The sequence below is a fragment of the Miscanthus floridulus genome, chromosome 3 (assembly GCF_019320115.1).
Source record: "Miscanthus floridulus cultivar M001 chromosome 3, ASM1932011v1, whole genome shotgun sequence".
Lineage (NCBI taxonomy): Eukaryota > Viridiplantae > Streptophyta > Magnoliopsida > Poales > Poaceae > Miscanthus > Miscanthus floridulus.
Genome location: NC_089582.1, coordinates 112,114,544 through 112,131,466, shown reverse-complemented (window position 1 = coordinate 112,131,466; position 16,923 = coordinate 112,114,544). Strand labels below are relative to the sequence as shown.

The window sequence follows — 16,923 nt, the reverse complement described above, 5'->3', positions numbered from 1 at the left end:
TGAGAAACTCTAGTAGTAGTCAATACAAAGCGGCCAAATTTCCTCCAACTTTTCCCAGCTCTCTCCAACCAATAATTGGCTCACAAGGCAACCGCAGCAGCAGCACCAAACAGCCATCACCAGTTCACACTGTCGTGTCTCAAATAGGCTGTTAAAATAGAATAACACAAAAAGATTCCATCATCATCTACTAAAGCAGATATTTCGTTGAGAAATTGTGGCTGCATTTCGTTCTTATCTCCCCTCCTCTCTGTGTCAGTCACACGCATGCGCCGCTCGAGGTATGGAAATTGCGAGGCTTCACTTTTGACAAAGATTTCTTTCTTTCTTCTTTGTTCTCCCTAAAGGATAAGCTTGCACCCACTAGCTAGTAGTAGTACAAAGAGGCAGAGAGTGAACGTCAAGGTACACGAAAATAGACGGCTTGCTTGGTTTGTTTGAATACAGAAAAGGAGAAAAAGATGGCGTGCCATCAGGAAATAGGAAGCCGGCGACAGTGCACTTATATGATTATATTCAGCTATATAGGTGCACGCAAACATCACGGTATGCAATTATTGCACGCTTGTACTAAAGATTTATGCCAAATCTAAATCAATAAAACCGGTGATGCTTATTTTTGTCAAAGATACTTGATGCTTTAGACAGAGCATGGTCCCAATATCCATATTAGAATATACATTTGTAAAGCCTAATAAATTGTGAAAATTACTTTCCTGTATTTTATGTTTTAAAAATAAAATATTTGAAAGTTATTAGAAGTTTAATCAGATTTGTAAAAAAAAAGAGTCTGTCTATTTGACACTTGGGTGTTTTAACCCAACTCCACACCTGAATTTTCCTGGCACTATTCATCTTCTACCTCCAACAGTCTTGTGCACTGTTCATATTTTACCTTCAGCCGACCTCTGCGCACTGTTCATCTTCTACCTTCAGCCGCCCGCGGCACTGTTTATCTTCTTCGTTGGCACAGATCACACGAAACAAATTTTTTCTATGAAAGGACAAGGACAAATTGCGGCTGTGTCGGCACAGATCACAAGCAACAAATCGCGGCAGAACAGGCATGGCCGTGCCGCGGGGGTGGCGTCGGAGGTCCGGCTTGGGGGCGGCGGAGGCGGAGGCGGCAGCGGAGGTCCAGCCTGAGGGCGGCGGCGGAGGTCCGGCCTGGTGGCGGCGACGGAGGTCCGGTCCGGTCAGGGGCTGCGCGCGCCGCGTCGCCTGGGCGGAGGAGGCGCGGGCACCGGGTGGAGCTCGCCGGTCCCGTCGCCAGTGAAAGAGAGCACGCGGAGGGGAGGAGTCGGTCGGAGCCTCATGTCATAGATATGAAAAAAAAACCATGTGTTTAGGTGCTAAAACACCCGTGTGATGTTCAGCACTCCTGAAAAAAGAATCAAGTGCTATCTAGCTATCCGCGAGGGATGAGGGAAACCAAACCTCGTAGCAGCCACAATATATTCTCCTTTTCTTTAAAAAAAATAATATGTTCTCCTGTATACAGGTAAGTACTGTAACTGTTGCGTATATTCTCCTTTCACTTCACCAGAAAGCTGGTCAGTATATTCCTGCTGGTTCCAGAGACGGATGCCACGTATAGTAGTACAGCGTACAGATGCAGCCAATAATTTCCTTCCTTTCTCACGCCTTTCCGCCCATTTATAAATCAATCAGTTTTCTTCTTTTTGGCTTGGTGCAATTAATACTCGCGACCTGTGAGCTCAGCTGAAGTAGCTGCTTCTCACTGTCCAGGTGCTGTCATAATTGACGAGCTCCACAAATTCAACGAAATAATTTAGTAAAATCCTTTCTTCCCTATTCTTTCCACTTAACCAGGAACTAAACAAGTCATGGTATTCTTTCCACACTACATTGCTATCACACACAAGAACGCTAATCCAATTTGGCTTAAGCTAGACAATCATGCCATGGTATAGTGGTATAGCCTAAAATTTTAGGTTACATAAGTATTAAGAGTTTCGTGGATAGATTTTGTATGGAGAATAATTAATCAAGATTGGTTTTCTTTATTGCCTCTTTCATTTTCTAACACAATACCCATTTAGATACACTTTAATTTCTGTCTGTTTGTGATAGATTTACCAATTATTTTGTATGTGTTTGTATTCTTGCATTGCATCTATGTGGGTTTTTAATATGTATTAAGTTGAAATCTTAGGTTAAGTTATATTAACTCTTGTTGCAACCCTTTTTGTGACATCACGAATCTATATTTTGGCTTCAACTTATGATCTTACTAGTTGTTCCAATTTTTTTCATCTATCCTAGTACTTATTGTATTTTTTTATTTTTCTTTTATGTTTTAGTAAAAGTTGGATTCTAAGTCCTAGATTAATCCACTCTTAATTATTGCAGTGGCATAAACAAATCCTTTCATCCTACACCGCAACGCTCAATAAGATGTTGAATTCCTCTATCAAAGAATTGTATTTCTAGCTGTACCATTTTATAAAAAATAGAGTGTTTAAATTAAACTACTAACATTGATAATCATAATTTATCTCAAGTAACAACTTAAAAAATATTGACATATAATTTTAATATAATTTAAAATGGTTGTCATTGTCATTGGTAATATGGTGTGTGAAGAGAATATTTTTTCTTGCGGTCAATAAACTATAAAATTATATTTATCAAAAATAAATGCAAGTATACTTGGTATACATAGTAAGACATAGCATTTATGTTTACTTTGAATTTAATGATGGTAGAACTAGATAATTTAGAAACTACTTATGGTTATTTAAGTCTTTCATATTAGACATTGGTAATTTAGACGTAGATTTAAGGGAAATTTTATTTTACATTTATAATGACATATGCGAGTAATTCAAATGTTAATTAAAGGGGCGACTTTATATTATCTTTCGTAACAACATAGATGGGTACTTTAAAAGGCAAATTTAGGGATTACTTTAAATTATCTTTAATGGTGGCAGTTGTTGGTAGTTTAGATGCAGATTAAAAGGTTTCTTTATGTTTTCATAGTGGTAAAGTGTTTTTTTTTAAAAGGGATCCAATGTCTATTGTTGGTGATGATGATTAGAGTCAATCGAAATAATGGTTAGATGTTTCTGATTATTAAGATAAATTTTCATATAGCAGAGCTTGGTATTTTTTAGAAAACATAGAGATCCGGTGGCTATTACCGGTAATGATTGATGCAAGATGTTCCTATTCGTGTACAAATTTACATAAATCTACTAGAATTTATTAAAAACAAAGAGTACATAGGGTCTTACAACACGAAACAAAAAAAGAGAGACAAAGAACAGTTATATTTCTATTGCAAGGTTTATACCCAAATTATTCCGTGCTGCCAGCTACAAATCTTGGTCTCACCTTCACTTTGTTTGGGCTTTCTCCCCAATTTTAATAAAACCTTGCATCAAATTAGCACGTCTGGACGGCAATACAAGCCGCATGCTAAATCACAAATCGCATGACAAAAGGTGATTAGATTAGATAAAAGAAGCCAAGCGAGAGCGATAAGGACGATGCAAGCGACACGTGCTGGACAAGTTAAGTTAAAAGTGTCCAGTTGCAGTATAACAATAAATAAAGTGAAAAACTTTAATCGATTTTGCAGGCTAATTCTTGGCATACACTCATCGCTCAAGCGTACTAGCTGCGGTAGGGCACTCGTCTTCTCTAGTGCATCATTTTCATTTCCCAGTTTTTAAAGCTGATTATTAGTTTATTTCTTTCAAAGTGAGCGCAATTATTTCAGAGGACCACGCGTAAACGGAAGAAATTCATGCGAATGCATGCTTTGCCGTGAAGGATCAAGCAGGGCCCGGGACAAAGAAAAAAGGCTCAAATTTTAACCTGAGGCCCACACGTACGTTTGTTCTAGTGTATAATACGTACTCCTACTGTTTTTTGTCAAAATCGTTTGGAATAAAAATGATGCTTGTTAAGATGCCGTGTCCGGTTTCGATTCCGTTTCTGCTCCAAATCCGATTTTGCTGACTGGCCGGTTCGGTGGTTCTGGTGCCGACTTTTTTATGTTTTGTGTCACCTAACAGAAAACAAAGGCTCCGGGCTCCGGCCTCCGGCAGCAGAATTTCCTGGTACAGAGTACCAAATCCCGTGAAATCTGTTAATGAATTCTTCATCTAGCTTGTAAGTAGGGCTAATTAGTGCTGTATTAAATTGATGGATCGCGTGAATGGTCGGGTCCCAATGAGGGGCATATGAGAAATCTCACAATTTGATGAGTAGCAGTAGTACGATTTTGCTACGTGCTTTAAAATTTCTGTATATTTTTAAATGGGAAACCCCATGTCAAACAGGTTTAGTTTTCTTATGTGAAAAATATGCTCATGATATAAATTTTTTATATAATATTGAAAAATTGTTTGCAAGAGAAACTATTTTTCATAAATGTTAAAATAGGTAACATCCAGCTAAAAATACAATTGACAACATAAAATAAAGCTTAGGGCATACAAAAAAAAATAATGAATTTCGAAATTCCCACGCATTAAAAAGATATTGAGAAGTAATGCTACCTTTGTTAGAGATAATCTACATCATTCTTTCATTAAAAATGAATTTAAGTTTAGCTTGCTTGAGAAGCTCAAATTCTTTTTGCATGAGCTCGAGACTCTGGTCAAACGGAAACATGATCCTTTAATTTCTTTTCCGATTTTGCATGCCAGTTGTCATGTGGTTGGAAATGGTCATGGTTAGGTCCATGTGCACAGTGTAAAACACAGACAGTGCAAAAGATAAGAAGAAATGCAGAAGCAGATAAAGCCAAAAGTATAGGAGGCCACAAAGTAATAAATAAAATAAGCATTGGGGGTCAAATAAGGTAGACCCTTACCAATGCAATCCTGACGTGCTTCACTTACCCGCCTATTTTCTTATTCCCGACTAAAACCCTTTTCTTTTCACAAAAGATTACGTGCGAAGAGGGGAGCTCGGAAAAGGAAAAGAAAAAAGAAAGAAAGAAAAATGGAGGTAGAAGTAGGCTGTGTGATGTGAGGGGAAATTACGTGGGACATAAGCTGATTTCTCTCATCAGCTGCTTGAGCTGAGTTGTTTTGAGTGGCCTGCGATGACTCTTGAGCTCCGAGCTCTGCGCCTTGCTATTCCCGACTATTTTCTTGCCTTTTGTCTCCATTTTCCTAGTGCTATCCTAATTTCTGAAATCTGAAGACCTCTTGGAGGAATTCTCTGCTTCATTTCGCCGTCAGGTAATCTCTAATTTCTCTGCTTTATTTGCCAAATCCTTACCTTCTCCATTGTTTTCTCTTTCTCTCTCTCTCTCTTTTATTGTGATTTACGGCTTCTTCCTCCCATTTTCGTTTTCCATTCCTCCTCGTTTCTTCCCCGCCGTTACAAGCTGCTGCCACCCTACGCTGTAAAACTTGCTCTGTTCATCCTACGCTGTAAAACTCGCTCTGTTCATCGTCAAATTTTCCTGCTTTGAGCAGCACGGGGTTTATGATTTTTGCAGTTCCTAGCTTCCTTCGCCGGTTGTAAGAGTTGCTGTGAAGCAGAAGAGCTGCAACCTTCAGTCCAAGAAATCGCTGGAAGAGAGAGCTGCAGATTCGTAGCCGCTTCTGTTTCCGCACACTTGTTCAGTGTGGAATGATGGAGGTGAGCCCGTCTCCGGAGCAAGGAGTGATGGCGGGAAGGGAGCCGTTCGGGCTGCCGAAGACCCCGGCGACGCCGCCGTCCTCCGGGGGCACGCAGAGCCTGCGCATGGCGTACACGACGGACGGCACCGCCATCTTCACCCCGGTGAGCTCCGTGCCGCCTGCGACGGCGACGTACCAGCCCGTGGCTGCTTCAAGCTTGGCTGGCGTGGGAGGCAATGGTGGCGCGCCGGTGCACCCGGGCGGCGCGGGTGAGCCGGTGGCCAAGAAGAAGCGTGGTCGGCCAAGAAAGTACGGCCCCGACGGCTCCATATCGCTGGCATTGGTGCCCGCATCCATGGCTGCAGCGCCGGCGCCGGCACCGGCGCCGCCGGCTCCTGGTGCTTCCGGTCCTTTCTCGCCTAACGGCCCGAAGACGCCGAACACCGCGCCGTCAGCGTCGCCGGACGGCGCGAAGAAGCGGGGCCGGCCGAAGGGCTCCACAAACAAGAAGCACGAGCCTGCTCTTGGTAATATTGGTGCATCCTCATCCGAGACCGCTTTTTTTTTCTTTGCTTTCTTATTTTATGATGAAGCTCAAGAACCGGGAGGGCCAATTTACATCTTGTTTCTTGCATTTTTTTTGTCACAACAAATTATAAAATACGGCCTGGAGTCTGGACTTGCTCAGAATTGCTGGTTGGCTTTTGATTAGATCTGAGGTGATGGACTGCAAGAGTGGTGTCAGTAATTAGTACTTTGCAACCTTCTTTAAGAAAGAAGAAACCTCTCTTTAGTTTGCATGTAGGATATATAGACCATTTTAATTGAATCACTCTGCAATTTCTGTCGGAATGTCTAGCTAAGGATAGACCATTATTGAAGTAGTATGAAATACTCCAATCGGTTTAGTAACTGAACTTTCAAGACTCCAGGTTTCGTCCTAGCATGGAAACGCATGATGTTCAAAATGTGAGACCTCCAGTTTACATGTGTTGGATTTGCTGTTGATTCGAGTATGTTTTGCAGGGCCAACAGGGGCAGGTTTTACACCTCATCTTATTTTTGTAAAAGCCGGAGAGGTATAGCTAATCCTGGATTCTTTTCATATATTTGCAATTTTGCATGACATTTGTCTGTAAATTATTCAGTTGAGTTTTTTTGTTAAATCAAGTCATGTTTAACATTACTAGTAAAGATACCATCTTTCTGATTCAGCTGTCATCCATGGAACTCTTAGTTTGCATTAAGCTATTAATTGTAGTGCATTAGTGGTGCCTTTTTCATTTTACTGAATTGTAAGGCTTACTTTGAGCACTTACTAAAGCAGGACATATCATATTCTAGTTCATTGGATATGTGAGAAAAATGTAGTCATATGCTCGGCTTCCATACCTGCAGAACTTGTGTTACCAGAATGCTAAGTCTCCCACTGTAACCTGGTATTGAGGCTTAAGCTTAACTCCATACAACTCACTGGTGTGCTTAAGTTAACAGAAAGCCAGTGCAGTATTAACAACTTACCGGCTTGGTTACCACTCACTAGCTTGTTTATTATTATAAGTTCCATTGGACATCTGTGTGTTATTTCCCCCAAAAGTATCAGCATTCAGGATGGTTAGGCTTCTTATCTCTTGAGAGCCTTAGAGGAGAGGTTGCATTTTTATAACCTTTATATCAGTTCACTGCTGTAAATGGCTTGGATTTTTTCTTTTGCTTTCCAGGACGTATCGGCAAAGATCATGTCGTTCTCTCAGCACGGGACACGCGCGGTTTGCATCCTTTCAGCAAATGGCGCCATATCAAATGTGACGCTTCGGCAATCTGCTACTTCTGGTGGAACGGTGACATACGAGGTTCGCATTGTTTTCTCAGAAGTTATCAGTAGACTTGATACAAATAGCTCGAGTACTTTGCGGCAAAGGATCAATTCAGAAGAGTGATCTTATTGATATACCGGAGTCTTTTTATGAGTTATCACTGTTGCTGGTATTTGTACTGCGTAGTAGGTGATGATGAAAACTGAAATCTTGTTTCCTGAATTCCTGAACAGGGTCGTTTCGAGATACTGTCTCTGTCCGGGTCGTTTCTTCTGTCAGAGAATGGTGGCCATCGCAGTCGAACTGGTGGGCTCAGCGTTTCGTTAGCAGGCCCTGATGGCCGTGTCCTGGGCGGTAGTGTTGCCGGACTTCTGACAGCTGCTTCACCAGTACAGGTGTGCCACCTCTCTCATTCATCAATCGTCTGATGAGTAGATTTCGGCTTCATTCAGGGCTGCTTTTATACGTGTATCTCTAAGGGCGTCCCCAACGGCATCTCAAATATCTAGCGAGATGAATTTTTTATATCTAGGAGAGAGATGGTCAGAAGTGAACTCGCTAGCGCCGAGCAAATCGCCGTGCTCGCATGCTTCCCCATAAAATCTGTGTCTGTCTCTCTCCTCTTCGTATGTTTTGCAAGTCTGTATTTCTCTTTTTTTTATTCTATCTTGTGTGCATGTCGCTGGCGATTTGCTGCAGCCCATTGCGGACGCCCTAATAACCGTTGTTCTCTGGATCCTGCTGAAATCTGTACTGCAAGTTTCCTATCGACGCCATTGTCTTCCTCCGATTGCACAGTGATCATTGACCATTGTTATCTGTACTGCACAGATCGTAGTGGGAAGCTTCGACACCGAAGGAAAGAAGGAGCCGAAGCAGCAGAAGCTTGCTCCGTCACCGTCAGACCCATCACCGGCGCCATTAAAGCTCGCGCCGACGACGACGGGCGTGGCGGCAGGGACAAGCAGCCCGCCGTCGAGAGGGACATTGAGCCTGAGCGAATCATCCGGCGGCGCACCAAGCCCGCCGCACGCAGGGGCCAGCGGCGGCGGCGGCCATGGGCAGCAGCAGCAGCCAGGGGGCTTCTCCGGCCTGTCCTGGAAATGACCAGATCCCGGATACCGTCTGATCGTGGTAGAACTGGCAGAAAGAAGCGTGTTTCAGCAGTGATGCGTGAAGCACTGAAGGCCGAAAGCTCACTCAGGGAGGGAGAAGCAGCAGCAGTAGCTTGTAGGTGGTGTCAAGACTCTGTAGCTCTTGCTGTAGGTGTTAATCGTGCATTGTTAGGTGGTTACTTATTGTCTGTCGTCTGGAATGGATGCCGTGTACTGAACCTGTCTGTGGTGTGCCCCTAATCCCCTATGCAGCACGTTGGAAGTTCTTGGTTTCTACTGTGTGGCGCACGCGATTTCTCCCGCCTTGTTGAAGGATGAAACAAATATGTATCACCTATTTTCCCGTCAGCTTTAGCTTTTCTAGACAAAATGCTTGGCACATAAAAACCGGATATCTGACTACTGACTTTCAGTATGAGACTTTTTTCTCTCAGATAGCACTGCAAAGATCAAATGGATTATACTTTCTAGTAGGATTGGAAATATATAAACGAAATCCAAAAATATATTTCTACCGCTCAGGAAAAAATTTAAACAATACACGTTCATAATACATAATACATGTATGTATGTATCATGTATAGCGAAGGTCACAATGAAAACATCAGGCCTTCCCAAAAGAGGCTTTTACCTGTATGCCATTAAGAAAGTTTGTAATTATATAGAAGTCATTAAAAAAGATGACCACATACAGGTGCTACTGCTCTAAACTTCTTTGTTTTAGAAGCCATTCCGTCCAAATGCAGCGCTAACTGTGGCTAACGGATGGAGGAAAAGACAAGCATGCCCTCAGGAAGAAAGAGGCTATCTGATGGTGCTTTTGGCGCCAATCTGATGGGCCTTTGGTGCCAAAAACTCTTCCTGGGTGGCTCCTATAAATAGACAACACTGAGGTCCCTCCCCCACTCAGTTCTCTCTCCGATCAGTTCCCTCTCCATCGTTCTCTCTCTTCTTCATGGTCTGTGTTGCCATGTCTGAAGCTTCAAGCGCCTTTGTGAGTAGAGGGGGGGGGGTAAGGCGAGCCCTTTGCCCCAACTACGGTGTGCTTGCCAATTGGTTCACATCGATGACCACCGGCAACATTACGCCGTGTCTTCCACAAGTGTCCCTGCTTTTCAGTTTGTGTTGCTAACTTGCTATTTATTTGGCTCTAGAATATTGGTTTCCACTGTTTGGTTCATAATCTAGTGTTGCTTTGGTTTTCAGGCTGGAGGTTGTCAGTACTATCAGTGGGAGGATGAAATGGGGAAGACTAGTGTACGGACAGTGGCTCCTACAGCAACTTTGTCTCATGTTCCTCTTCAGGTAGTGCCAACAGTAGCTGCTATCCCTACTCCCACTCCAATGGCTCTCATCCAGGAAGGTGGTCAGGCTAGTGGAGTAGTAGTGCAAGATAGGGTTATGCAACAGCTCAAATGGATTGAGAAGCTGGTCTTTGTTGTCATCTTCCTTACCTTGTATGCAATTATGAAGAAGTAGGGTCCTATGTGTGTGTGTGTCACTATGTTTGTATGCTTGAATCAACGAATGAATGAGTCAATGATGGATGGATGATTGCAATCCAGAAATATAAAATTCTTAGATTGTTCATTCACCAACATGCAAACCTTAATACATTACAAACATAAGTAGTGCTCGTGGTTTAGATTGTTCACCAACATGCAAACCATAAACCACAATTTCATCTAACACCAGTAGTTTGTCCAGAGCAAGTACCATAAACTACATGTCCTGATCATGCAAAATATTACAGCTCCATTACATCAGCATTTCATAGCACAAAAACCAAGGTGTTCTCCAGGAGTACATCACCAATGCATCATCAAAACAATATGGGGGAGTCACCTTTGTTCATTCGAGTAGCAGTTGCTTCTTGCTTCTGGTATTTGCAGCTAGGCTGGAAGGGTCACTTAGAGCCTTGGTGCTTGTTCCCCTAGCTGGAGTGGCAGGCACATCTTTCCTTGGTGTAAGCTTTTTCTTCAATCCAATCTTCCTCCTTGGTGTATGAACTGTAGCAGTTGAAGCTTCATGTGGCTCATGCTGAACTGCAACATCTTCATTATAAGGGGCAAGGTGTACAATTTGAAAATGAATTGGTTCATTGGATTCAGTTTCAGATCTTGTGGTACATGAAACATGAAGTATAGTTTGAGCTGTTGGCATTGCAAAAAATTAGAAAGAAATAGAGAAGTGGCATACCTGCTAGAGAAAGGAGTAGTAGTAGAGACTGAAGTACTTGTTGCTGCTCCCTTAGATTTGGAGACAGATGATGAAGAAGATGATGAAGACCTCACTAACACCATGCATTACTGCCTGCCCACAGTCTGTGTAGAATGTCAAACCAGGTGGGGTGCCTATTGCTTCCTTCAACCTCTCCATAAACTAAACCCAGTTTTCATTTGTTTCAGAATCAATGACACCTATTGTTACTGGGTACATCCAGTTGTGCGCATCAACTTCACAAGCAATGCACAACTGGCCCCTGAACTTTCCACACAAGAAAGTGCTATCTATTGCCAAATATGGCCTACAATCTCTAAGGAAGCCATCAACACATGGTTTCAGGGCTAAAAAACCTATTAAACCTAATCTTCTTATTGATGGTGTGGTGATCAATCACAACAAATGAACCAGGACATGTTTCATCTAGCTGGACCTTGAATCTATATAGGTTATCAAAACTTTTATTCCAGGGCCCATATAGTTGATCCAATGTAAGATTCTTACCATGGTACATCCTTCTATATGGTATTAAGATTTTGTACTCATATTTCAACCTCCTTTGGAGTTCAGTAGCACCAACAGTTGCATCTTCTTTCAACCAGTCAATCACTTGTTCACAGACCCAAAATTGTGTAACCCGTTTACATACGCCAGACCTCCTTTTGCTTTGACAGGTATGGGGATATGGGTTCCTCTTCACCTGTAAATGACATAAAAATAAAATGCTTATATCTGAAAAGAACCGATAGATAAAAAAACATACAAATTCGACACTAACAGATTACCTTAATTGATTCATCATCCTTCATGGTTGAGGCATGAATTCTCCACCTACAGCCCTCAGTACTCCCACAGCAGTAAACTCAGTAACTTCCCGTGTCACTCTTTTCAATGTCATAATGAAACTCATGTTTGACAGCATGTGAAGCTAAAGCCAACTTAAATGCATACATGTCTCTATACACACTGTCTATTGTCATAGGAGGATCCTTGTTGTCATACTCAGCATCAGGTATATGATTAGGCTCATTATCTTTAACAATGTCATCTACATCCTCCATTTCATAATCATCATCATCATCAGACACAGATTCATCATCACTATCTATTTCATAGTATGTATCTGCATCAGACCCTTCACCATCTCTTTGTTTGCTGCAACCTTGACTCTGAGTTTTTGGAGGTGGTGGATGTTGAGGACCAAGGTCTATATACAACCCTTCCTCATCAACACCCGCATGCTCATTGGATGGGTTTGGGTTAGCCAGGTATTCATCATCTGCAGTTCACTCTGGGTATGGCTTGGTTGTGCAATGCTAGGACAAGACAGTGAAGGGGTGAAGGGGTTCTCAACAGACTACCAAGAATTACTAAAATCCCAAGGAGGAATTTTAGGAGGCTCAGTTGAAAGGTCTTAATGGCTAGAGAGGGGGTGAATAGCCTATTAAAAAATTTCTACAACAATACTTAACAAACCGGTTAGATAATTATGAGGCAAAGCAAGTGTTGTGTTAGCCTACTAAAAATGCAAGCCACCTACCACAATTCTAGATTATATAGTTTTTATCCACACAATGGCTATGACACTATACTAAGTTAGTGCGCTCTCAAATGCTAACTAAAGAGCCACACTAACCAAACTAATAAGCTCTCACAACTAGCTACACTAAAGAGCTTGACAACTAGTTTGCGGTAATATAAAGAGAGTGAGCAATTTGTTTATACCACCGTGTCGAGGAGTGAACCAATCAATTGCAAGAATAAATACCAATCACCTCGAAATCAAATGATGAACACAATGATTTTTTACCAAGGTTCACTTGCTTGCCGACAAGCTAGTCCTCGTTGTGACGATTCACTCACTTAGAGGTTCACGCGCTAATTGGCATCACACGCCAAAACCTCAATAGGGTGCCGCACAACCAACACAAGATGAGGATCATAGAAGCCACGAGCAATTCACTAGAGTACCTTTTGGCTCTCCACCGGAGAAAGGTCAAGAACCCCTCACAATCAGCACAATCGGAGTCAAAGACAATCACCAACCTCCGTTTGACGATCCTCGCTGCTCCAAGCCATCTAGGTGGCGACAACCACCAAGAGTAACAAGCAAATCCCACAGCGAAACACAAACACCAAGTGCATCTAGATGTAAACACTCAAGCAATATACTTGGATTCACTCCCAATCTCATAAAGATATTGAATCAATGATGGAGATGAGTGGGAGGGCTTTAACTAAGCTCACAAGGTTGCTATGTTAATGTAAATAGCCAAGAAAGTGAGCTTGAGCCGATCAAGGGGCTTAAATAGAAGCCCCACAAAATAGAGCCATTGTACCTCTTCACTGGCACAACACGGGGTGACCGGACGCTCCGGTCAGATTGACCGGACACAGAACTCCAGTGTCCGGTCGCTCGATGCTTGCCACATGTCATCGGCTTCAATTGTTGTTCGCCCAATCTCAATGGTCAAGTGAAGACCAGACGCGCTGCTCGAAGTGACCGAACGCACCAACACCAGTGTCCGGTCATTTCCAGTAAGGTACTAGAAGCGAAAAATCATGACCGGACGCGTCCAGTCAATCTCGACCGGACTCACCCAGCGTCCGGTCAGTCACCCTTTTCACTGTGTGCTGCCACATCAGTAGGAACAGACGCACCCCATCAGTGTCCGGTCACTAAGTGCCCTAGCGTTCGGTTGAAGACCGACGCCAGCGTCTTCACTGCTTCCACTGATCGGACACAGGATCCCAGCGTCCGGTCACTGTGTGACCAGCGTGACTAACTTCTTTTTAACTCTATCTTCTTCACCCTTGCTCAAATGTGCCAACCACCAAGTGTATCACCTTGTGCACATGTGTTAGCATATTTTTATAAACATTTTCAAGGGTGTTAGCACTCCACTAGATCCTAAGTGCATATGCAATGAGTTAGAGCATCAAGTGGTAATTTGATAACCATATTTCGATACGAGTTTCACCCCCTCTTAATAGTATGACTATCATCCTAAATGTGATCAGACTCACTAAGTGTCTCGATCACCAAAACAAAAATGGCTCCTACTACTTATACCTTTGCCTTGAGCCTTTTGTTTTTCTCTTTCTTCTTTTCAAGTCCAAGCACTTGATCATCATCATGGCATCGCCATCATCATGTTATGATCTTTATTTGCTTCACTACTTGGAATGTGCTACCTATCTCATGATCACTTGATAAACTAGGTTAGCACTTAGGGTTTCATCAATTCACCTAAACTAAACTTGAGCTTTCATCAGTATTGGGGCTGTGGTAAGCAAAAGTTAGGAAGCAGCACTTGGAAGCATTATGTTTTGCAAACATGTCAAGCAAATCTTAGTCGGTGCAAACTTGGATGTTCATCTGTCTCTCAATGCAGAAGTAAAACAATCTCACAACATCCCCATAATTAGAAGGATACTTATTCTCAACTTCAACAAGTAGATCTACGAAGTTGGTACGATCAGCATCGATGACTTTGTTCAAGCTAAACCACCGAGCACGAGTATGGCGAGCAATTATCTGGATTTCTAGGTTGTAGCTACTAACAGGGTCCATCCTACAGATGAACAACAGTGAGTTAACATACATCTATCTATCTAAAATCACACTATATCAAACACAACTACTACACCTAACTGACCACAATCACAAGGACCAAGCAATCGAAGCGGGGAAAAAACCCTAAATTTGGTACTCACCCATCAGGAAGCCAGGGAGGTCGGTCGCCTGTGCCCGCCCCCTTGTTCACGGCCATGCGCCGCCAATCCGAAGGATTCACGGTCTCTTCCTTCAGGCCTCCTGTTCCTTGCTCCACTACCCCATTCCATGGCGCAAGCATGAGGGATTGGGGGTTCTTCTCTCCGTGCCGTAGCCGCAAGCAGGGCCGGATTGTCTTCTTCTCTCCCCACCGACGCCGCTAGGGTATGGGGGAAAGAGGACTCGAGTGAGATGGGGAGAGTGCGGGACTGGTGGTGGTCAATCATAGTCAACACAGTCTCCACCGCTTAAGGGCAACATGGACAATTTCACTGGCCGGTTCATCTATAAGGGCTACCAAACGACGAAAAATAAACAGAACAAAGAAAGAATGGCTCGTAAGGCAAAGAAGTTTAGAGCAGTGACACTTGTGTGCGATCATCTTTTGTAATGGCTTCTATGTAGTTACAAACTTGTTAATGGCATGTAGTAAAAGCCTCTTCCCAAAATGAGGAGGTGTATGCTTTGTTGCCTCTTCTCTTCAACACGATGACACGAGGACGCAGCAACGAAAGCACCCAAACAACCGACCAGGAAATTGAGGGCCTTTTACATTTTTACCATTATTAATATTGGTGTTCATCCGATTATCACTTTTAGTTTGGCACTTACAACTTTACCATATAAGAGAACTTTGAGTTCTTAATTTACCACATTTGCGCATGTGGCACGCCACGCCAGCCCGACACGTTGGCGCCCAGTCAGCATAGGCACGCAAAATGTCCTTGCTGCCCCTAGCGTCAGCTTCGTCTTCCAACTCCATCCCCGATAGCTGGGTCCTCGCCAGAGCAGCTGCTCCCCATGCGAGCTCCCCAGCGACAGCGAAGCTCCTCGCGAGATCCTCCTCGGCGGCACTAGCAGCCACGGGCTCAACCCGACGAGGCCGTGGCCGACGTAGCCCACCGTTGACCACCCGCTCACCACAGACACGTCGTAGTAGCTCTGTAGGAACATCTCCACCAGCACCTTATGGTTTTGTGGCTGGTTTTCGGCTCCCGGTGGCTGCTGCACGCTGACATGCTCGTCGGTCACCGTGGCCTGCTCGTAGTACATGGACTTGAGCCTCTCGGCGTATTCCGGCTGTGCCGAGATGACGAGCACCGCCTTGGATGACGTCGCAGTCACCGCGTGCTCACTTGATGCCACTTTGGGATCTACCTCGGGCAGGATCTTCTCTTGGCTCGTGCACGCCGCGATCTAGTTGAAGTACGCCTCCGTCGAAACGGGGTTCCTAGCGAGGGTCGTGATCTGAAGCCCAATCTTCTCATCGAACTTGGCCATGTACGACATGTAGTATCCCTGGATCATCTTCCACACCTTGTTGGACGAGTGGAACAGGTACCTTCCGATATGGTGGAACACCGTGTCCGTGGCCGGGAACATCCACCGGAGCTCGTCCTCGAACTGCGGCACGAGGAACAGCCCCCGCGCGAAGTAGAGGTTAGAGCGCAGCAGCAGCCAGTTCACCTTCCCCAGCACGGTCTGGTCGTCGTCGCAGAAGAAGCGCTGGTCGGGCAGCTGGTAGTCGTGCGCTAGGTGGAGGTACGCGTACGACAGTAGCGACTCGGACCGCACGCCGACGGGGTCGTCGTTGTTGATCTTCTTGGCGCCCAGCAGGCTCCCATAGCTATGCTCACTGCCACGGCGGAGCTACGTGAGGTTGTGCACGGGGAAGCCCGGGGGCAGCTCCCAGGACGCGCCCGGGAAGGGCTCGCAGAAGAGGCCCGCCATGTCCTTGGCCATGTCGACGAGGAAGACGCGGCGGGTGAGCAACGCGTAGAGGAAGGCAGACGCCATGGAGACCATGCGGTCGCCGAGGTGGTTGCCGGGCGTCCACACGAGGTAGCTGCACTCGGCGAGGCCCATACTGTTGTGGGCGGAGGCGAGCTGCCTCACGGACTTGTCGTACAAGGGCGTGCCAGGCCCGCACCTGTGGTGGAGCGCCTCGTACTTGCGCAGCCGCAACACGAGGTACGGCGACGCCCTGCGGTACAACGAGGAGAGGTACCGGCTCAGGCAGGTGCTCTCGCTGACGTCCGGCGAGAGCAGGCCGCCGAGGAGGATGTCGCAGCTCTCCAGCGGCGAATCCGAAGGCTCCGACGACGGCAGGAAGACAAAGCTGATGAGTGGGGCCCACCTGGCAGTGAGAGGGAGCTGCAAGACCCGGTTGTTAGAGATGGAAAGAGAGGAGCAGGCCGGGGTAGCAAGAATATTTCGCGTGCCTATGCTGACCGGGCGCTAACGTGTCGGGCTAGCATGGCGTGCCACATGTACAAATATAGTAAATTAAAAACTCAAAGTTCTCATAAAGTTGTAAGTGATAATCGGATGAACTTCAATCTAAATAATGATAAAAATGTAAGAGCCGGGAAATTGAACTAGCG

At 44.6% G+C, this 16,923-nt stretch overlaps 1 protein-coding gene and 1 pseudogene across 2 annotated transcripts; one reads left to right on the top strand and one right to left on the bottom strand.

Moving 5' to 3' along the window:
• Nucleotides 1-4,851: 4,851 nt before the first annotated feature.
• On the top strand, nucleotides 4,852-8,815 carry LOC136546500 (AT-hook motif nuclear-localized protein 10-like). Of its 2 annotated transcripts, XM_066538471.1 has the most exons (6): nucleotides 4,852-5,222; nucleotides 5,486-6,136; nucleotides 6,636-6,688; nucleotides 7,331-7,462; nucleotides 7,660-7,821; nucleotides 8,258-8,815. In XM_066538471.1, the coding sequence occupies exons 2-6, from the start codon at nucleotides 5,620-5,622 to the stop codon at nucleotides 8,531-8,533; spliced, it is 1,140 nt and encodes a 379-aa protein (XP_066394568.1). In that variant the 5' UTR covers nucleotides 4,852-5,222; nucleotides 5,486-5,619; the 3' UTR covers nucleotides 8,534-8,815. The 2 variants fall into 2 exon arrangements, with proteins under 2 accessions (XP_066394568.1, XP_066394569.1); XM_066538472.1 differs by lacking the exon at nucleotides 4,852-5,222 and having other exon boundaries at nucleotides 5,469-6,136.
• Nucleotides 8,816-10,392: 1,577 nt separating this feature from the next.
• LOC136544224 (probable fucosyltransferase 7) lies at nucleotides 10,393-16,797 on the bottom strand (annotated as a pseudogene).
• Between the last annotated feature and the right edge of the window lie 126 nt (nucleotides 16,798-16,923).

Coding starts and splice junctions, on each gene's coding strand:
- LOC136546500 (XM_066538471.1), top strand. CDS start 5,620: ATGATGGAGGTGAGCCCGTCTCCGGAGCAAGGAGTGATGGCGGGAAGG. Junction 6,137..6,635: donor GAAGCACGAGCCTGCTCTTG/GTAATATTGGTG, acceptor TATGTTTTGCAG/GGCCAACAGGGGCAGGTTTT. Junction 7,822..8,257: donor CAGCTGCTTCACCAGTACAG/GTGTGCCACCTC, acceptor TGTACTGCACAG/ATCGTAGTGGGAAGCTTCGA.